We start from the raw sequence: 22621 nt of genomic DNA on the forward strand, positions 1-22621 counted from the left end.
ATATTGATTGAGTGCAGAGTCCCAGATGCAGTTAGATTTTGTTCTTGCTTTGATTTTCTAGTGATTATGCATTTAAATAATGATAAATAAATGAGACTTAAAAATTAACTAGTGTCCGTACTTAAGTATCACTTTCTCTCCAGGCCTCAAAGTAACAGATGTTTAATGAATCACTCTATTTCATTTGCTTAATTTTTTTTTTGAAAATGATTTAACCGATTCATTATAAACTATTTAAAATTAGTTTATTATTTACATGCATTATTCATTCTGATTAAAGAAGTACACTGTTTTAAAGTTTCACTATTGCCTTATGTTAGGGGATATTTAGGTTTTGTGTTTGCATCTCTTAGCCTTTTTTCTTAAGTTTATTTATTTATTTTGAGAGCGAGAGAGCAAGAGTGAGAGCTGGGGTGGGGGGTGGGGGGGCGGGGCAGAGAGAAAGGGAGAGAGAGAATCCCGAGCAGGCTCCATAGCCTGCAGAACCCAACACGGGGCTTGGTCCCACAAACCATGAGATCATGACCTGAGCCAAAATCAAGAGTCAGAGGGTCAACCATCTGAGCCACCCAGGCACCCTTGCATCTCTTAATCTTATCAATGTGTTCACACCAAATAATTTTAATTGACTGTTTGCTAAAAATAGCATGGTGTTCACATGTGAAAGCTGTCATCAACAGTTCAAAAATACAACTTTTTCGCCCTCCCAAAGCATGATAGTCACTGTGTACATTTGACAGATGTAAGTAAAGGTGGGCCAACGTGATCTTCAGGCTTCTGGGGGTGCTAAACCTGCCAGAAGAATTTTCCTACATAGAGAGTCTAGCTAACAGTTTCATGAATTTTCCAGGGGGTCCCTATCTCACAAAAGTATGTTTATCTTGGACCCTTTTCTTTACTTAAAACTAGACCCAGGATCCCCACCCCCTTAACAACTTCTATATAATCTCCCAGATCCTCTTGGTGAATCCATGGGTATTAATTCATATGGTTAGGAAGATTTTCCTTCCATTTAACTTGAACACTGCCGGTTACTGTCATCTGTGGAGAGAAAGTTTACCTTTGTACAGCTCCAAAAAAAAGACTGTGTCTTTATTTTTGCAAAATTTGGTGTATTGTCCAAAATTTTCATATCCTCTCTGACTGTAGAAGTTTTTTCTGAATGTGATATTTATAAAATGCTTAAATGCTAGTCACTTATATGTCCAGTCCTTAAAATTTTTTTTAGTGTTAAAAATCTTTGGAACTCCAAAAATGAAAAAATTAATATAAAAGGTAAAATGATTTTATAGTATGTTAGGAGCTCTTCTTTGACTCAAGCTTCTCCTCTATAAAATTATTCCTTTTATTTATGTCTACTGTTAAATAGAATTACTATAGTAAAGCCATAGTGAGTTGAATATTTGAGTCAAGTGTGGCTGCCTTGATTTCAAGGATGATCTGGTCAATCTGGGGAGACACTGGTTTTCACATTTGTAGGCCCACCCAGCTAGTTTTTAACAGTGAAGAAGTGTTTAGCAATTATCAGTTGAATGAAAACAGATCATAGCACAAATTCCTTTCAACCATTTACCCCAAATGTTTGTATAGAATCTTAAAGTTTACAAGGTGTATTTACAGATGCCATATATATATATATATATATATATATATATATATATATATATATTATATAATATATATAAAATTCACAAAATGCTGGTAGGTGTGGGGCAGTGATTCTTTTCTCAGTTTTCCAGATGAAGAAACAGAAGCCCAGAGTGGGGTAAGGGTCAAGTCAAAGACCCCCTAAAGGGTCAAAACATCAGATATTTAGTGTCCTTTCCACCTCACCTCTAGGGAAGCCATTCACAATTCCTCTCCTCCTACTAGTGAATCACCCTTCAGAATTACACTGATTCCACAGTGGGAAGCGCATCTGTAGGATGCTTTATAGGAATACATCAGAATGACAGAGACGAAGATCATTGTCATGTTCTACTTTCAGATACCGCCGAAGAGCTCATGTGACTCCCAAGTCTTATCTCTCCTTTATAAACGGTTATAAAAACATTTATGCTGAAAAGGTGAAATTTATCAATGAACAAGCTGAACGTATGAATATTGGTAAGCAGAATGGAATCTTTTAAGGACTTTTTCATAGGAATCTATATATATAGATGCCTGTGAGGGTCATTTACCTTTAAGAAGCTCCAGGCAGAAGAAAATCCAAACAGACGGGGCCAATTTTTTCTCTCCAACCATTTTCTCCTGGCCCTTTCAACTGGATCCACACCGTCGGGCTGGGCGTCCTCATAGTCACTGAGCCCCTGCCTGCAGGTAGAGAAACTACCAGTTCTTGGAAAGCCAGTTCTTGGAAACTGACCACAACTTCAGTTTTTGGTTTCATTACACTTTGCCTTGACTTGCCTAAACTTTGCCATGTCAATGCTTCTCAGATTTCTAACAAAGGAAAAGGAAAAACAAATCAAAACAAAAAGAGAGAGTTTTCCTGAGCAATGGATGTCTGTGTCCAAGACATGTAATATAAGCGGGAAAATTATAAATTGGAGCAAGTTATATGTCCAGAAAACATTTGGTCCAAACAGGCCAAAAAGAAGTGGTTTTTTTTCCCCCGCTTCTCCTGCAAAAAATGTGGTGCCCTAGCATAACTAAACTCCAAGGTCTATGCAGTTATGTGATGGAAAGAAACACTGTGCAAGAAACTGTCCTCTGTTTTTCTCATGGTTCACCTTCTTGTGGCTCTCCATAGGATACTCTATAATCAGCGGTCAGCTGGAGCTACCTGGACTGGCTCTGGAGAGATAGTTAAATTCTTAAGAACTTTATGATCTAGTCATTAAACACAGCCTTTATTCAAAACATTAAACACAGTCTTTATTCAAAACATGTAAACTCACAAATAAGTTATATTTTAAGAAGGCAAGTTGCTCAAAATTTATCATATCTTAATTATTTTCACTCTGTTTTACTGCTATTCATGTTCTTGAGGTTAATTATTTTTATTCTATCAGTACGGTAGACATAAAATGGAGTGCTACTGACAGTCTCTTGGTGGCTTAAAATCAGCCATGGTGGGAATATTTACACCATGGGAATTGGAAAACATGCAAATGAGTGTTCCCCCCTCTCCCCAAGAGACCCAGATGCTAAACACTTACCAACACACCACCGTCTAGAACTCAGTTGCAATGTGAGAAATCCACTTAACCAGCTCTTTTGCTCTGTGGTACTGAGAGCCTTGGAGCCAGCTGCACAAGGTTTAGCTGCTTGTTTCATTTTCATAGCAAAGAAAACCACAAAATGATGACTATATTAGCTGTTTCATTTGCCATTCCAGCTGCAATGTGCTTCAAAGGCAAAAAAAAAAATGATATTTACATCATTAAAAATGATGTTTGCAAAGCCAAGGACAGCACTAAATTGTCAAATAAGTTAGTTACCTGACTAAAGTAATCTTAGTATGGCATTGTGACTTTCCCTTCAATTTAGCTGGGTGGTGTTCTTCACCCCCTGCTGAAACTCTCAGAGATTTGGTCAGTATTGTTGCTTCTAATATATGAATATTAAAAAAATTTTTTTAAATGTTTATTCATTTTTGAAAGACAGAGACAGAGCACAAGCAGGGGTGGGACGGAGAGAGAGGGGGACACAGAACCCAAAGTAGGCTCCAGGCTCTGAGCTGTCAGCACAGAGCCCGACGCAGGGCTTGAACTCACGAACCGTGAGATCATGACCTGAGCTGAAGTCAGATGCTTAACCAACTGAGCCACCAGGCACCCCTATATGAGTATTTTTTAAGCATTTGTCCATAAATAATTATCTTGTGTTATAATCCTGGTACAGTGCCTTGTAAATAGTAAATATTGAACAAATATTTGGGATGTCCATATTCTAAGGAAAAGTGTATGTGTGTGTATTTGCAAAGGTCTTGATAAGCTTATGGAGGCAAGTGAATCTGTTGCTAAGCTCTCTCAGGATCTTGCGGTAAAGGAGAAGGAGCTGGCAGTGGCTTCCGTAAAAGCAGATGAAGTGAGTGGCATTTACTTTATAACTAGTGATGAAGAATATTATTCCGTATTTTAAAAAGCATCATTTAAAAATGTTATTAAAAATGGTTAATATATAAACCCATAGACTATTTTTTTTCTTTAAAAAAATTTTTTTTAATGTTTATGTATTTTTGAGAGACAGCGCACAAGTAGGGGAGGGGCAGAGAGAGATGGAGACACAGAATCCGAAGCAGGCTCCAGGCTCCGAGTTGTCAGCCCAGAGCCTGATGCTGGGGCTTGAACCCATGAACCATGAGATCAAGGCCTGAGCCGAAATTGGATGCTTAACCAACTGAGCCACCCAGGTGCCCCAACCTGTAGGCTATTTCTCGTGAGATAATGTTCACAAAGACCATTACATATTTTTGTTTAACTTCCACCAAGGCACACCTAAATTATTATATCCTCCACCTGACTTTCTGTCTTCTCTGGCTCTGTCTCTCTTTATATAATTTTTATAAAAATTTTTATAAATTTTTTATAAATGCATAGAAATTTGTTTATATAATTTTTATATAAAATTTTTGCTTGACTATAACTTATACTTAAGTTTTCTCTTTAAGGTCCTCTCATGCTCTAAGTTTCTAGGATGGCCCAGGTCTCATCTAAAGTTTGTGTCAAGGAGGGAAAAGCTAATAGGAATTGTTGGTGGAGTTTAAAAAAAAAAGATACTCCTCTTAAGTTGATAGGGATATATGGTTGCTGCTCCTTCTTCTGTGACCCTACCAGCCTGTGACTGCTTTCAGCTTCCACTCACTGAGTTGGTTAAGAGTGGATACGTAAATCTTAACCCTTAGCCAGTTACTGAAGTAAGAGAGATAGCATAGGACAGGATTTTAGCATAGTCCTGTCATATTGTAGGTGCTCAACAAACATGAGCTATTTTATGTTTTTTACGTGGGCATTAATATGGTTTCTGACCTTATTCCATCATCTATATTTGAATTGTGTTAATTTTCTAGAAATTACATACAGTGGAAATACCATTTTCCTGAAAGCTTAAAATGTTTATGTATATAGCCTATAGATATAAAAATATACATATATAAAAATATACATTGAGAGAGTGAGGGAGAGAGAGAGAGCGAGCAGGGGAGAGGGGCAGAGGGAGAGAGAGAATCTTAAGCAGACTCCATACCCAGTGCAGAGCTGACACAGGGTATGGACCTGTGTCCATAAAGTAACTGTGTGTCCCATGACCCCGAGATCATGACCTGAGCCAAAATCAAGAGTCACGCGCTCAACCAACTGAGCCACCCCAGCGCCCCTTATTTATATATTTGTAAGCCTTAGGAGAAGACTGCAAGGGACCATTTAAAGGAGTTACTGTAATACACCTTAAAGCATAAATTAAAGAATATATATAAAATATACATAGGGAATCAATTTGCTTTTATTTGTGTTTTATATTGTATCAAATAAATGTTCTTCCACTACTCGAATCTGTAAATTTTGCTCAGGAGATACCTATTTGCCCTCATGTGTTCCCTCGATTTAACAGGTGTTAGCAGAAGTCACAGTAAGTGCTCAGGCTTCAGCCAAAGTCAAAAATGAAGTGCAGGAGGTGAAAGACAAAGCCCAAAAAATTGTGGATGAAATTGATAGTGAAAAAGTAAAAGCTGAGACCAAGCTGGAGGCAGCTAGACCGGCCCTGGAAGAAGCAGAGGCGGCCTTGAACGTGAGTGTGTGCTGTGACCTGCTCTCAGCACAAGTCCCAGCCAGAACCAGGTTTCATTCTGTGAAATTCACTGCAGGACTTCTAGAATCTGAAAACTGAATTGAATTCTAATGTGCTTTATAATCTCTGAGTCTGAAGACAAATGTTTCTGCCGGTTCAATTTTCTAAGTTCTAATTTTTTTTAAGTCTTCAGCCCCTATAACTTACTATTTTCGTTCCATAAATCAGCCTTCCATGAGATCTGAGAAATAATGGTGATTAATGGCCTAAGCAATAGCATAAGGGATTCAGATTATATAGAGAGCCTCCTCAGTTCCTCCAAAGCATCCCCTCCAGATTATATTACTTGCCCTTTAAAAATCTTCTTGTGGGAGCACCTGGGTGGCTCAGTCGGTTAAACATCTGACTTCAGCTAGGTAATGATCTCGCAGTTCATGAGTGCAAGCCCCATGTCAGGCTCTGTGCTGACAGCTTAGAGTCTGGAGCCTGCTTTGGATTCTGTGTCTCCCTCTCTGACCCCCAACCCCCACCCCCCCCCCGCTCGTGCTCTCTCTCTTTCTCAAAAATAAATAAACATTAAAAAAATTAAAACAAAATCTTCTTGTGGGTTCCAGTGGCTGTTGGGATAAGGTCCCCAGCTAGCCATCCACATCTGTGAGGCAACATGCAGTTGTCTCTTGCGACCACCACTTCTTAAATACATGATCTGGCGTAAATTTACTTTACTTTTTTGTGTCTCCATGGCGATTATAATTCCTCAGTGATCCTTGAAGGATCAATTTAAACATTAAAGGTAATGAATACAGTTTGCTGGGCACATAGAAAGTACTGAGTAAATATCAGTGCTGCTGTTGGTACTGATAATCTGGCTCCTGTCTACCTCTTGAACTCTTCTGTCATTCTTTCTCTATACATGGTATGGTCCAGCCATGCAGAAACATCCGTAGGCTTCTGGAAGAATCGTGGTCTGTTTAAATGTCTCTTTCTCTGCCAGAAATGCTTTTCCTAACTTACATTGCCTAATAAGAGGCATTCTCCAGGACAAGGCTCATCCTTTCTAGAAAGTGTTCGACTCTTCTGGCTCTCCTTTGTTTTTCCTGTCACCTCTCTGCTTCTATCACGATGATAATCCTAGTTTAGGGTGATTATACCTTCTTTCTTTTCCTCCAAAGATTATGAGGACAAGGTTATTTTTCTTTCTTTCTTTCTTTTTAAATGGGAGAATGCCTATGTTTGTTGAATGAATAGATTTATGATAATCATTTAATAAAATTGTGGCAAAGATCAGGACACATTCTCGACACCCCACTCCCTTTAAGAATCCTACAGTAACTTACAAGACAGAGAAATCACTGAACAAATGATTCTTAGGTGATTTTATTGGTCATGTTATGTTCCAATCCTTCTTGCCTTGAATATCAGGTAATATTTTAAATCCAGCTCACAGATAGAAACTTTGAAAAGTATTTTTATAAGCCATATGTTTTAATAACTTCTCTTTTCTCCTTTGAATTTCTTCCCCTTGGATAGATAGGGCAGCCCTTAGAACAAAGACTGAAGGTTAGGTTTCTGATATTCAGAGCCTTCCTTCTCTTTTTTAATATCCACACATAGAGTATGTGCTTTGAAGATGCAAGTTATCTAAATGTTACCCATCAATGAGGCGTGTTGCTCACAGAGGTCTGGGGTGGTGGGTAATGAATGGTAGGGATATTCTACAGCAATTATTTGAGGGCAACAGGAGAAAAAAGAATAAAAACAAACGGAAATCCCAAGATAACAATGAAAGAGCCATTATGCAAAAATTTTGGGATATAAACCCTTAAAGGGATAAGGTCAGGGGATGGGAAGAACATACATTTTAAAGTTTTCTACTTTTGTTATTTAAAAGCATTAGATTCCTGTGTGATTATTAATACTGTTCAACAAAAAATACGTTGATTTCCTAATCCCAAATACAGACTATCAAACCAAATGATATTGCCACAGTCAGGAAACTTGCAAAGCCCCCGCATCTTATTATGAGAATCATGGACTGTGTTCTGCTACTATTTCAAAAGAAAATTGACCCTGTCACTATGGATCCAGAAAAACCTTGCTGCAAACCATCCTGGGGAGAGTCATTAAAAGTAAGTAAAAATCTTTGCAAGACCAATGAGATTCATCAGGTGTCCCCAGTCCAGGACATTCAATATAGACCAGACAAGCTGGCAGGCAGTAATTGATAATTGTGTAATGAAGAGTTTATCTTAAACTGCACCCCCTAAAGTATAAGTGGGGAAAGATTTTAAAGCCAAATGCCTTCTTTTCGTAAAAAGTGTCCAGAACCCGAGGCTAGCACTGGCACGGTCTTGATGTCAACCCAACTGAGTCTCTGAAAGGGAGCTTCCATGGTTGGTGACATTCAGATGCACCCACTGGATGGGAAGCTCACATATCTTTTCTTCCTTACTCTTTTACCGTGGTAATGGGAAGACAATTTGCAGTTTACAGATTTAGGTCGACTGCTGTCAATCTTGATTTGTATGTTTAAGAGGGTGTCGGTTGTTACTTCTTTGGAAGAAACTTCAATTTCGAAATATATACTAACTCAGGAAGAAAGCATTGATTTTCTCCCAGAACGTACAGGTTGTGCTACTATTTTTCAGTTAATGAGTGCAACAGGGTTCCTGTGGAGCCTTCAGCAGTTTCCCAAGGATACTATAAATGAAGAGACTGTTGAGTTGCTGCAGCCATATTTTAACATGGATGATTATTCTTTGGAAAATGCCAAAAAAGTCTGTGGGAATGTGGCTGGCCTGCTGTCCTGGACCCTTGCTATGGCCACATTTTATGGTGTCAACAGAGAGGTGTTGCCTCTGAAGGTAAGAGTTTCCCTCTGCCTCCTAGAAAATCAGTGTTCAGTAAAAATCAGTCATCAGTATTACTGCTATGAGAAGACAAAGCAAAGCAGCATTTTGACTAATAAAGATCTATGTCGCCATTTTGCTAAATGTTTCCTCTTTTCTTCATGTCTTCTTGTGGTTTCTCATTTTCTTTACATCTGTTACGTGTTTCTGGGCATCACAGACAAGAAATCAAAGCCAGCTTGTTAACTTAAAGCAGGAAATGAATTCAGTGCAAGTAATAATTAAGCTGTCATAAAAGAAAACTTGCCATTTCTTTAAAGTTTAAAGAGATTAGGTTTGGAGATAGAATTTGATTACTAGTTTCCAAACAAAGTTTATAGAAATTAAGGTCAACACCCCAAAATATTTGAAATTTAAAAAGAGGGGGAGGGTGGGGGGAACCCTTGTTTCTAAGAAACAAACGAACAAACAAAATTTTGAAAGATCGCTCACAAAAGAAGAGAAATCAGGATGTTACAGACTTCCCACAACCCTAAATATTAGAATGTAATGGGGAGATATATGCAGGGTACTGAGGAAATTGCTGTGGTCCAAGAATTCAATAACTGGTCAAGCTGCCCTTCATGTATAAGGGAACAAAAAGACATTCTTAAGGATGCAGTTTAAGTACTGAATGGTAAATACACACACACACACACACACACACACACACACACACACACACTCCATGTATACAAGGGCAACCTGTTCTTCAGGTCAGAGGGAACAGAATGACATTCTCAAGAGTGCGAAGGATTCATAAAATACACCACCCAGATACATATTAACCTCCCGCCCCACCCCCACCATAAAGCTAAAAGAGGGGAAAGTGGTTGCTCTGTGGAATGGAAAATGATGAGCAGGTGAGCAGGGTGTTGTGGGTTTTCATAGTAAGCCTTATAAAAATGGCTGCCTTTTTTTTTTTTTAGTTTATTTATTTATTTTGAGAGAGATGGAGATAGTGAGATCAGGGGAGGGGCAGATAGAGAAGGAGAGAGAGAGAGAGAGAGAGAGAAAGAGAGAGAATCCCAAGCAAGCTCCGCACTGCCAGCTCAGAGCCACATGCAGGGCTCGAACTCATGAAACTGTGAGATCATGACCTGAGCTGAAATCAAGAGTTGGACGCTTAACTGACTGAGCCACCCAGGTGGCCCTGAAGATGGCTGTCTTTTAAAACTGTGCGCATAGGTAACTTTGAGAAAAATAGAAAAGAAGTTGAAAATAACTAGGTGGCTCAGGTCATGATCTCATGGTTTGTGAGTTCAATCCCTGCATCGGGCTCACTGATGTCAGCTCGGAGCCGACTTTGGATCCTCTATCCCCTTTTCTCTCTGCTCCTCCCCTGCTTGCACTTTCTCTTCCTCAAAAATAAATAAACATTTTTTAAAAAAAATAAAGTTTTAATAAAGGAAAATGATGAGAAAATGTAACAATCTACTCCAACAAAAAGATTCCAAGGGATGTAGAATTTAAGAAAAAATGCACTTATAAGAACAGAGTTAATTTTTACTAAAAATTGTGATCTATAGTGAGACTTAATTATAATTAGGCTTTTTGTAATAAATAAGATGTTACCAAATTACAAAAAGCAAAATGCATTCATATTTTAAGTGGATATTAACACAGGTAGTATTGCAATTTGAGATTGTGCAGAAGGCTGGTTTTATGAGTGTGTGATCTGTGCACACAGGACTCTGTGTTTAGAAGGGTCCGTGCTTGGCTTAATGGTCACTGTCACCTTCTTGAAGTTCTTAATAATTATTTAACCAGAGGCCCCACATTTTAATTTTGTACTGGGCCCTGCAAATTACATAGCCAGTCTTTTGCAGCCATAAACTAGTAATTATATAGAGATTTTACACTTTATCATTTTTAAGGTTGAATAGCTACATTGAACTTTCTTGAATATGAACAAAGAATAGGAAGTTATTTCTAGTGACCAAGAAACATTTACAAAAATTGATCATACTCAATGCTAAAAGAAGACTTTGATTCAGTTCCCAAAAGCAGAAATTGTCAAGGCCTCATTCTCTGATTATAAACAATAAGATTACACAGTTTTCATTAAAAAAAAAAAAAAATCCAGCCACTTCTTTTTAGAAAATGATGACAAAAAGCTAGTTACCAAAGCTTTTGTTATGTGGCCCAATGGCACTTTCTTAGCTCTTAAATTAATTAAACTAAACACTCCAGAACATACTTGCTTATAAATATACATACACACAAAACTTAAGGAAAGTGGAATAGAACCAAAAAAAAAAAAACCATTAAAAGTTAGAGAAAAGTAGGGGCGCCTGGGTGGCTCAGTTAGTTAAGCGTCCGACTTCAGCTCAGGTCATGATCTCATGGCTCATGAGTTTGAGTCCCGTGTTGGGATCTGTGCTGACAGCTCAGAGCCTGGAGCCTGCTTTGGATTCTGTGTCTCCCTCTCTCTTTGCCCCTCCCCAGCTCACACTCTGTCTCTCTCTCTCCTTCAAAAATAAATAAACATTAAAAAATAGAGAACAGTAGCAGAATTAAATAATTGGTGCTTTGCAGAAACAAAATATAAGATACATGTTGTTGGAAAATATAATCCAGAAGAAAATACATATACTCACAGATGCATAGATTTAAATAATTTTAAACAGTTATATGTAAATACATGAGAAACTTTCAATTTAATAATATTAATAGTAATTTAATATTTCCTGTGAAAAAGGGCTAAATTTAGATAAATTAAACATTGGGAAAGAAAATGAGAATGTTATCAAAAAGCTTCTACCTCACAAGGCTTTAGGGCTATATTATTTTATTGATTCTTTTAAAGTTCTAAGAAACATATAATTCTCACTCGCTGTAGGATGTAGAAAAAGATGAAACTCTACCATTACAGTAATTTCATTTCAAAATGTCTTTACGAAAGGAACAACCCAAAATGCTCACATGCCCAATAGCATTATTTATAATAATTTAAAATGGTGGGAGGGGATGTCAAAAATAGGGCAAAGGTTAAATAAATTATGATACATCAAAATAGTGTGATATTATGCAGCCATATTGCTAATGTCTATGAAAAAGTGTTTAAGGACATGTTTAAGGAGAAATGATTACACCATATTAAGTGACAAAGAAAAAAACTAGAAAATGCCAGTTATCACCTTTTTAACACAATACTCACAGACTATCTCTGGGTAAAATCATGGGTAATTTGTATTCTCCTTTCTATACATTGCTGCATTTTTCATGTTTTCTGTATCAAACATGAATAATTAAAAGAAAAAATAGAACTTTAGTGAAATATCTCCAACACTCCAGCTGAACACACAGAAACAGATGACCTCAACATACCATCTTGGGCAAAAATTGTGTAATTCATGTTATTATTTACCAATTAAAACCATAAACAGAGGCACCTGGGTGGCTCAGTTGGTTAGGCGTCGACTTTGGCTCAGGTCATGATCTCGGATCATGAGTTCGAGCCCCGCATCAGGCTCTCTGCTGTCAGTACAGAGCCTCCTTTAAGTTCCTGTGTTCCTCTCTGTCTCTGTCCCTCCCCCGCTCATGTGCACTTTCTTTCTCTCTCAAAAACAAATTAAATTTAAAAAATCGTAAAGAAACAAAACAAAAACACAAATATTGGGCAGACCTAATACAAGTCCATACAATTACCTCTTCTTCCTTGTAAGGCTAACCTGGCCAAGCAGGAGGGCCGCCTAGCAGTCGCCAATGCTGAGCTGGGGAAGGCACAGGAACTGCTGGATGAGAAACAAGCCGAGCTGGATAAAGTACAAGCAAAATTTGATGCAGCAATGAATGAGAAAATGGTGAGATTAAGTATACAAAATTATGGAAACAACGTATCAAAATTTTACACAAGTATGTGTTGTATTTGGAAATGAGGCACATGTTTATGACCAAAAAAAAAAGTATTTACCTGACTGCCCTTCATTGGCTATGGCTACCTGTTTTCGATTTTTGACACTTTAAAGCTTTTTTTGTGTTTTTAATCATCATTTTCGGTAAGAGTAAGCTGCGATGTCATACCCTAAGGGGACTGATTTGGAGGTTAGAAAATTGGGTTTGAGATTCGGTGCAGAAACTTATTCACTACGCAGCTGGAGGCAACTGATGGAGCTTTATCTGTCAGATGGGGACCCTAACATGACCTCGTGGGACAGGGGCCCCAGGAAAAAGAAAGCCCTGATCTGCACTGTTTGCTGATTTCTGTGGCATAGATACTCCCACCACTGCCAGTTTTAAGCTACTGATGCGCTGACAGTGAACACATGTTTGGAAACAGGTGCACAGCAGCGCATTCTCATATACTGTACTGTTACATGTTTAGCACTGTTACTTACTGAGCCCTACTACATACCACCATGCAGGTGCAGTGCTGACTTGACCTGAAGTACATAGATAAAAAAATGTAGCAAATAGTAAGGAGGTGATGGGTTTTTATTACTTGTTACCTTTGCTTTTAATATAGCTTAATTGTAAGCGCATATATATTTTTTCTTTTTTAAAATTTAATTTCAAGTTAGTTAACATACAGTGTGGTTTTGGTTTCAGTAGAACCCAGTGATTCATCTGTTACATATGACACCCAGTGCTCATCCCAACAAGTGCCTTCCTTAATGTGCATCATCCATTTAACCCATTCCCCCCCGCCCCGCCCCACCACCTCCCCTCCAGCAACCCTCAGTTTTGTTCTCTGTATTTAAGAGTCTTTTTCGGTTTGTCTCTCTCTCTGTTTTTATCTTATTTTTTCCTTCCCTTCCCCTATGTTCATCTGTTTCTCAAATGCCACATAGAAATGAAATCATACGATGTGTTCAACACCATCCAAGTTTTCTGGAAATGTCATAATTGGCTCTTCTGAGTTGATAAAAGCTGGCTGCAGCACATCACTGTTGTGTAGAGTTTTTCTGAGGAAAAGTAAAAACACTTTGTAAACTTCCAAGAACTCAGAATTATCAAATCCAAGACTTAAAATGGTGTATTGTATTGATCTGATTGTGTTTTGAAATCACTGAATAGAAATACTGTATTAATTTATGTGATTCGGAGTCTCTCTTACAAAATCGCTTTCCTTGAAATTTCGCAAGATAAAATAACTATATGATTAAGTAATTGCCAGAATTTAACATGTAAAGCTTCACTCACATTGCTTTTTCAGATTATATTTATTTTGCAAATTAGGAAATTCCCTCATATGTGTTTATGTGTGAATACAGTGAATGTTTGATTAAGCACTTAAGGAAGTTCTTTGAGACACTCTCCCTTTATGAATCCAGGATTTGCTAAATGATGCAGATATGTGCCGGAAAAAGATGCAGGCAGCTTCCACTCTCATCGATGGGCTGAGTGGAGAAAAGGTCCGATGGACCCAGCAAAGCAAAGAGTTCAAAGCCCAGATTAACAGGTATAAACTTTGGCCTTTGCTATAATTGCTTTCCTTCTTAATCATCACTCCAAACACCACCTCTTTGTGACATTAGAGAAAATAAAATATATCTCCCCAGTGAAGCGCTTCACTCCCTCATCGCCCTACCAACCATTTCTGAATCTCACAGCTTAAGTCACACACTCTCAGTAAAACAAAGAGGGATGAAACGTTTGTGAAACACGTTTAATCTCAATTTTGGTTCAGCAGTGTGGGGTTTTAGTACGAGAGTTCTTCTGATACGGTTTGGCTTTTCCAGAACCATCTACATACGTTGTCCAGTGCTATACTCTTAATCTCAGTGATTTTGAACGTGTGGATCAGTGGTTTGCTCTAAACACAAGGCAGACTTGTGCTCGTGTCTGCTGGTGTCCTCAGAAAAGTGGAAGAGGGGAATGAGAGAGGAGTAGAGAATGGCAAGAAGTGGGAGGAACAGAGGGGGAACAGGACTGGGAGAAGAAAATAATTTTATTAAGACTGAATCTGAACAGGACCAAGGCATGGGAAAAGGATGCTTTTTTTCCCTCGGCATCAGGGCTCTGGACCTGCAGGCTTCAAGGAAGCAGTTTCTCTCTTGTTCCTTGGTCTACACCACATGTGACCCCTCCTACCCGCATTTGGGTTTGGGGGCTCCCTCTTGCATGGTCTCTCCATGTCTGGTTTCGAAGTGTTAAGCAGGAAGCAGAGAAGGATTTTGCCTAGTAACATGGACTAGTACGTGGCCTTTCATACTCCTTAATGGGAGAGCTCGCATGTGTCAGGTGACTCACTTTGTCTCGTTTCCTAACAGACTTGTAGGTGACATTCTTCTGTGCACTGGATTCCTTTCCTACCTTGGTCCTTTCAATCAGATATTTAGGAACTATTTGCTTAAAGATCAGTGGGAGATAGAGCTGAGAGCTCGGAAGATTCCTTTCACCGAAAACCTGAATCTTATTTCAATGTTGGTGGACCCGCCAACCGTAAGTGTCACTTTCCTTATAATACTATTTGAATTTCAGTCTTATTTAGTAAGAAATCAAGGTACACCTAAGTTTTTCCCTTTTTTTTTTTCATTTAATTGAAAAGATTGTTTTGAAAATGCTTAAGAATTACTGAAAAAAACAACCACTTTTTTTTGGTATAAAAGTTCCTTTCTCTTTAAGAAATCTTGCTTTTAAAATATTTTCAATTGCACTCCTGTGAACTAAAAGGTCATTCGTGGGGGCACCTGGCTGTCTCAGTCAGTGGAACGTGCACCTCTTGAGCTCAGGGTCTTGAGTTCGAACCCCACATTGGGGGTAAATTGCATAAAAAAATAAAATCTTCCAAAAAAAAAAAAAAAAGATCCTTCATGAATTATAGGCTTGGTAATATTGAGTTCTTCTTATAACTTTCCATTATTTACACCACTCCTCTTAAGTCACACTCTCTTTCAAACATTTTAGGTGATTATAGGCATTAGCTAGGCCGTAAGTACTGGTATTAACCTTCTTCCGATGATTAACCATCTTTTCGTAGTGTCCAACAGCATAGCACAACAGCCCTTTGTGGTATCACTGAGTGATGGCACGTCCCGCTGCACTAGCCTTCCTTGCTGGAAATTTGATGCCACTGTCAATTTTAAGTCTATCTTGCAGAGCTCCTATGGCATTAAGTGGTTTCCAGCCAATTTGTATTCATGAGCTGCTTTCTGATCTGTAAACATGTTCCCCAGTGGCTGTTTCCTGAGGGAAGTCATGCTATTAGTTTCATGTTATCTGCATTTAAAAGTTAAAAAAATTAATCTTTTCCAATTCAAACAATGTTCAACTGGTTGTTACAGGGACTAGATAATGTACTAAAGATGCAACGGACACTGATGAGGCAAAGCAGGCCAGGATATTAATTATGACCTTTGGGGGCTGTTAGGATAATTTAATGAAGGTGGAAGCTGGTTGATTCTTTGGACCCCAGGTGATCTTACTGACGGCATGGAGGCAGGCTGGCAATTCCCTTGTAATTCGGAAAGGAAATATATTTTTTTTAAGTTTGTTTGTTAATTAATTAACTAATTAATTTAAAAGTAATCTCTGCCTCTGCCCCCAACGTGGGGCTCAAACTCATGACCCCGAGATCAAGAGTCACACACTCTTCTGACTAAGCGAGCCAAGCACCCCAGGAAACATATATATACATGTATATATATATTTTAAATGTTTATGCATTTATTTATTTGAGAGAGAGCAAGTGGGGAAGGGCAGAGAAGGAGAGAGAATCCCAAGCAGGCTCCGCACTGTCAGCTCAGAGCCTGACACAGGGCTCAATCTCATGAATGGCGAGATCATGACCTGAGCTGAAATCAAGAGTCCCATGCTTAATCAAATGAGCCACCCAAGTGCCCCGGAAATATATATATATTTAAATCATTGATGAGCACCTGCAAATATAATACCTTATCTGTCATAAATTCTCTGCCTTCAGCTATACAAATCCTGCCCCCCATGTAAACAAAGCCAAAGGGCAGGAAGGGGAGTTTTCTGAGGTTTAACCCCTGGTGCTTATCTTTCCTGACATGTCAATATTTCATCATCTCCACCAACTCCACCATCCACCTAGTCTTACTGTATTTTGAGCCCCTATGGTCTCTGCATGTTGAACAACAATGCTTCAAAAATTCATAGATTTCGTAATATTTCCTCATAAGTTTGAAGATATATAACATAAAGGACTAAACCCTGGTCTTGGGTTATTAGAGAAGGATTTGTTAGGTTATAAATTTATTTTTTTTAGGTGAATGTTATTTGGTTCATATTTACAAGTTTGAGTTTTTTTCTACGTACCCATTGCATAGTCTCAATGGAAAAAAAATATATTCTAATATTAAATTATTTTAATATTGTGGCACTCTTAATTAATAATGAAAGCATTCTTGTTCTCCTCTGACTGGCCATATCCATTTCTTGTTATTTAGATTGGGGAGTGGGGGCTGCAGGGATTACCAGGAGATGACCTCTCCATTCAGAATGGCATCATTGTGACAAAGGCCACCAGATACCCACTCCTCATTGACCCACAAACTCAAGGCAAAACTTGGATTAAATCAAAGGAAAGAGAAAATGACTTGCAGGTATGTGCTGCTTGGTATATGGGAAAGCAATCTTAAAATCATGAAATTTCCCCTGAAATTTCAGCTGAATCTGCCAGTCATAAAGTTGTCATCTCTGTGACAATTGCTTGTTAATTTACACCCTTGAGTTTTATAACAGTGGTTTAGGGCAAGAGCTTGGATTATTTTTCCTTTTGGTTTCTCTCATGATGTTCTCTTCTCTCTGTCCCTTTCCTGGTTCTATTGCCTTCGTCTGTGTTGGATATGGCTTTTATTCGGGGCTTTGGGCTTGGGCTTACAGGGAAGCAGTAAAAATAGAACTCCTGGCTCCTCAGTGTAAGGCTATTTGCACCAACCTAGCTCAGGCACTTGGTTCTCCACACCATCCTAGAGTCCAGTTTTGGACTTGGGGTCTAATAAGGTGTTAATTATAAGGTAGAGGTAAACAAGGGCAGGATTCCAGCATCTCGGATTTACTGTCAATATTTTGATTTAACTACCAATATAGACTATTCACTGTTTCCCAGACAGTGTTCCCAGGGTTCTGAGTCTCCTGTCTCCATATTTTTGCTTAAACTATTCTACTAACCAGGGTGTCTTTCTTCACCCTGTTTCCCACTTCACTTATATCCCAGATAAATATCTTGAATGTTCTTCAAAGCCCACACCTCCAACATGGCCTTCATCAAGACTTCCCTGTGTCCCCAGTTTAATATAGCCTGTCCTAAATGCTCACAATGTCTTGTTTGGATTTCCAACATGAACTTAGAGTCTGTCTTCAATTCCTGTTCGTTGCCCATTTGTCTTTTATCTTTACCGTATCCTAAACTTCTTGCCGGCAAGGTTTATGGTTTTATGCCATCTTTATATTTTCTGTACTGCTCTTTCAATAGGGTGGGGATTCTGATATTTATTGAACTTAAGTGGATTAATCAAAGTATAATGTCATTACAAGGAAAAAAACACAGAAAAATCATGTGATCATCTTGATAAATGCAGAAAAAGCACATGGTAAATTCAACACCCATTTGTGATAAAACTTCCAAGAAACTAAGAATAAGAGGAATCTTCCCTTAATCACATAAAGAGCATCTACCAAAAGCCTACAACAAACATCATTTAATGGTAAAATATTGAAAGATTTCCTTCTGAGATGAGGGCTTCATTGACACCTGGATGCTGCCTGGTGCTCAGGAACACCTCTAAGATACTCCCATCTTACAGATACTCGGGAACACAATGCATCAGTCTGTTTACTTACAAACCCCAGAGAAATCCCAGACAGGGTCAGAGAGTATAAACGGAAGAGGAGTGTTCAGGAAAATGAAGCCAGTGGGAATGTAGCTTCAGAGGAGCTGTCTTCACAGAAGGAATGCATGGGTGGAGTAAACAGGAGCATTCCTACCCCTGAACTTTATTTCCTGGATCCATGCAGCTAGAACGTGTCCCCTGTTCCATCCCTCTTGCCTCTTCTGACTGTCCATCTCCCTACTCATCCTGTTCTTAATGTTCCTGATCATAGCTTTGTCTGTCCATTTTGGCATTAAGCTCCTTGATAGCCTTCGATAATGTCCTTTCTGCTGTTACCCAGTCCCAGGAATCTTCTCGAGGAAGTAATAGAAATATGCCACAGATACTTAATGTATTTTTAAAGACATTGACTGCTGGAATGTAAGATTGAACTATATTCTCCTTACTCAGGAGACATTATTTTTAAAATATGTGGATAAACACATGCGCGAACACACATAAATGAAGACAGAATAAAACAAAAATAGTATTTCTTTTATTTGGGAAGGAAAACAGAATGAAAAATGAAACACTTTATAAATGAAAAACAAAACATGTATTGTATGCCTAGGACTACATTCTACCTTGGCAGCTTTGCCAAGATCACCTTCAACACCATCCCCAGAACCTTCAGCTCTGACTTCCAGAAAGAGAAGGTATTCATCAAGTTTCCCTATAAAGAATTCACTGACCACCTTGTAAAGACCCAATACCAGAGTATCTTTGCCAGGTGATCCAGGCTCTGTTGGTAGCTACCACTTAGGGTTACTGCACAAGAAAATTAGGTTAATTAAATATGAAATTATGACTCCAAGCCATTATTTCAAATTTATAAAAGGCATTGAAGTTGGCTAAAAGTTATCTTAAATAAATTGATAATTTGAAAATTATTATTTCTTTTTTTTTTAAAAATTTAATGTTTATTTATTTTGAGGGAGAGAGAGACAGAGTGCGAGCAGGGGAGGGGCAGAGAGAGAGGGAGATATAGAATCTGGAGAAGGGTCCAGGCTCCAACTGTCAGCACAGAGCCCGATGTGGGGCTTAAACTCACAAAATGCGAGATCATGACCTGAGCCAAAGTTGGGTGCTTAGCTGACTGAGCCACCCGGGCGCCCCAATTTCTTGGTGTATTAGGGTTCTCCAGAGAAACCGAATACATAGGATATCTATATGTAAATGCAGATATATAGAAAAAGATTTATTATGAGATATTGGCTCATGGGATTAGGGAGGCCAAGACGTTCCACAGTCTGTTGTCTACAACCTAGAGGTCCAAGAAAGCTGGTCATGTAGTTCTAGTCCAAACTCTGAAGGTCTGGGATCCAGGGGAGTAAGTAATAGGAGTCCCAATCCAAGTCCGAAGGCCCAAGAGCTGGTCGTTGATGTCCAAAGGCAGGAGAAGATGAATGTCTTAGCTCAAGCAGAGAGCAAATTTGCTCTTCCTCCACCTTTGGGCTCTATTCAGGCCCTCAATGGAGTGGATGATGCCCACCCAAGTAGGTGAGGATGATTTTCTTTTCTCGGTCTGCCTATTCCAAGACCAATCTCTTCTGGAAACACTCTCACAGACACAGCCTGAAATAATGTTTGTCAGGTACCTGGACAGCCCCTACCTCATTCAGATTGACACATGATATGAACCATCACGCTTAGGAAGGAAATCACAAAAATAGAGTTTACTCCTTAGGAAATAGAGCAGGACAATTATATTTCGTCTCATTGGGACCTTGTTTCATCTTGTTTAAAAAGCTGGTTAAAGCTCTTTGTTTAGATTCATTTACCTTGTCAACTCATAATGAGGTCTTTCACAGCTCATCATTTGTGTAAATAAAGCTATCCATCCAGGGAAACAAATTCCTTCATGTGCAGGATTTTTTTTCTTTTAGTCATTTCCTTCTTATCCAAAACAGGACAAGGGTAGGCTTATTTAATTTTTCAATTCCACATCTCTTTTTCATAGCAAGTGAGAGATAATATTTAAAACAATTTTTTTTAATGTTTATTGATTTTTGAGAGAGAGAGAGAGAGAGAGAGAGAGAGAGCATGAGCAGGGGAGGGGCAGAGAGAGAGGGAGACACAGAATCTGAAGCAGGCTCCAGGCTCTGAGCTGTCAGCACAGAGCCCAGTACGGGGCTCAAACTCATGAACTATGAGATCATGACCTGAGCCAAAGTTGGACACCTAACCGACTGAGCCACCCAGGCACCCCGAGATATAATATTTTTTAATTCCACTCTCTTCATGACCTGCTGTCCCAGCGTATCTTCCTTGTATCTTAGGATCAGCACTCACAGTGGCGTAGAGGCAATAGCTGAATCCAGTGGGTAGAGAATAAGGAGGTGGAGATTTAAGGACTGAACCTTGTGGAACCCTCACTTTTAGGCAGGGGGAGGGATCAAAGAAGTTAAGAGTTCAAAGCCGCTTAGCTAATGCGAAGATCAACCAGCCCAGTGTGTCTATTTTAACTAATCAACAAACACTGAATTAGAAATGGGGCCCCACCAGGCATTCAGAATTCTAATTTTTTACAAATGTAATGTAAAAAGTGAACATACAGTCTTTTAAGTTGATCTTATGGAAAGTGTCTATCATATTCTTCCATTGAGCCACTGTCAGAGACAGAATACATGGATGGACCCTTGGTTTGACTCAGTATATAATTTCTGATGCTCTTATGCTTATTTTTTTAGTTACTTGATCATCTTGTGAGTGGTCCTGAGGAGATAAATGAATAGCACAAATGTGCAAGTTACTTTGCTTTCTCTTAGTTACATTGTAACTAACTATGTAAGCATGACAGGTTTAATCCTTGATTACTTCTCTTCCATCTGTAGGAGCAGAGCTGTGACATTCCCTTTAAGGAATGCCACCTGACTCCTGTTTTGATCAGAGAGATTCAGTTGCACATCCAGGGCTTCCAGAAAGTCATGGCCTACCAAGTTTTGAAAATTAAATGTTCTTACTTTTATTTTTCCTAAGTAAGTCTTCCTATATAGCCCTTAAAATTCTTAGTCACTTGTCCAGCAAATCTCTTTGTTTCCATTAGGAATAAGCACATTCTTTGTAACATTTATGTAGTAATGAACTCTATTTCTAGGTAACATCTCTGAACCATAAATATTTCCGCACACACTTGGAAGACAGCCTTTCCTTGGGCCGACCCCTTCTCATTGAGGATATTCGTGAGGAGCTGGATCCAGCCTTGGATAATGTATTAGAAAAGAATTTCATTAAATCAGGCACCACATTCAAGGTGAGCTTCAGGGAAAGAAAAAAAAAAAAAGAAGAAGAAGAAGAAGAAAAGAACAATGGTGACATCTACTTATCTTTTTGAGTATAGCAGCGAAGGCACTTTCCTCGAGGTGGTAGTATTGGATACACTGGAAAAAATTATTTCCAAAATCATATTTAGTGTTTCCCTTATTTTTTAACAATATATGAAAAAACACAGGGAAGGGCAATATCTTGGTTAGAGTAGCCATTTAGCTGACACTAAATAACATATTAAGGACAGACATTGTCTGGTTATAATAATATATTAGTGTTACACACACACACACACACTATATATATATATATATATATATATATATATATATATATATAGTGTGTGTATATATGTGTATGTATATGTGTGTATATATATGTGTGTGTGTATACATATATACATATATATATATATATATATATATATGTTTGTATGTTAGCAGCTCTGAGAAAATTGGATTTATAAGCCATATACTCATCTATACAATAAAACCTCCGTGTTCTCACTGGAGAAAATGGCATTTTAATACAGTCTATGAACATTTCTTTATTCATTTCTCTCTTTATTAACTTTCAATTTAAACTCACAGACTTTGCTAGAAGCTCTGGATTGCTGTTTCCCATCGTCGGTGACATGAATCATTTTCAGAAGTGTTTCTTTTTTAATTGTGGCATTCTCTACCTTTAGGCTTCTTTCGTTTTATTTCTTTTTTTTTTTAACATTTAATTTTTTTTTAACGTTTTATTTATTTTTGAGACAGGGAGAGACAGAGCATGAAGGGGGGGGGGTGAGTCAGAGAGAGAGAGACACAGGATATGAAACAGGCTCCAGGCTCTGAGCTGTCAGCACAGAGCCCGACGTGGGGCTTGAACTCAGGGACCGAGAGATCATGACCTGAGCTGAAGTCGGCCGCTTAACTGACTGAGCCACCCAGGCGCCCCTCTTTGGTTTTA

The 22621-nt window shown here is 38.5% G+C and overlaps 1 protein-coding gene across 5 annotated transcripts in view; it reads left to right on the top strand.

Moving 5' to 3' along the window:
- The window catches only part of DNAH8 (dynein axonemal heavy chain 8), a 334161-nt gene that overhangs the window by 214105 nt on the left and 97435 nt on the right, over positions 1 to 22621 (top strand). For all 5 annotated transcript variants that reach the window (XM_045498070.1, XM_045498067.1, XM_045498069.1 and 2 more), the window contains 10 exons: positions 1988 to 2106; positions 3929 to 4032; positions 5554 to 5730; positions 7692 to 7859; positions 8379 to 8594; positions 12287 to 12424; positions 13895 to 14022; positions 14834 to 15005; positions 16976 to 17131; positions 21498 to 21653. In XM_045498070.1, coding sequence (XP_045354026.1) covers positions 1988 to 2106; positions 3929 to 4032; positions 5554 to 5730; positions 7692 to 7859; positions 8379 to 8594; positions 12287 to 12424; positions 13895 to 14022; positions 14834 to 15005; positions 16976 to 17131; positions 21498 to 21653 — 1534 coding nt within the window. The remainder of the gene's footprint in view (positions 1 to 1987; positions 2107 to 3928; positions 4033 to 5553; positions 5731 to 7691; positions 7860 to 8378; positions 8595 to 12286; positions 12425 to 13894; positions 14023 to 14833; positions 15006 to 16975; positions 17132 to 21497; positions 21654 to 22621) is intronic.

This window comes from Leopardus geoffroyi, chromosome B2 (assembly GCF_018350155.1).
Source record: "Leopardus geoffroyi isolate Oge1 chromosome B2, O.geoffroyi_Oge1_pat1.0, whole genome shotgun sequence".
NCBI lineage: Eukaryota > Metazoa > Chordata > Mammalia > Carnivora > Felidae > Leopardus > Leopardus geoffroyi.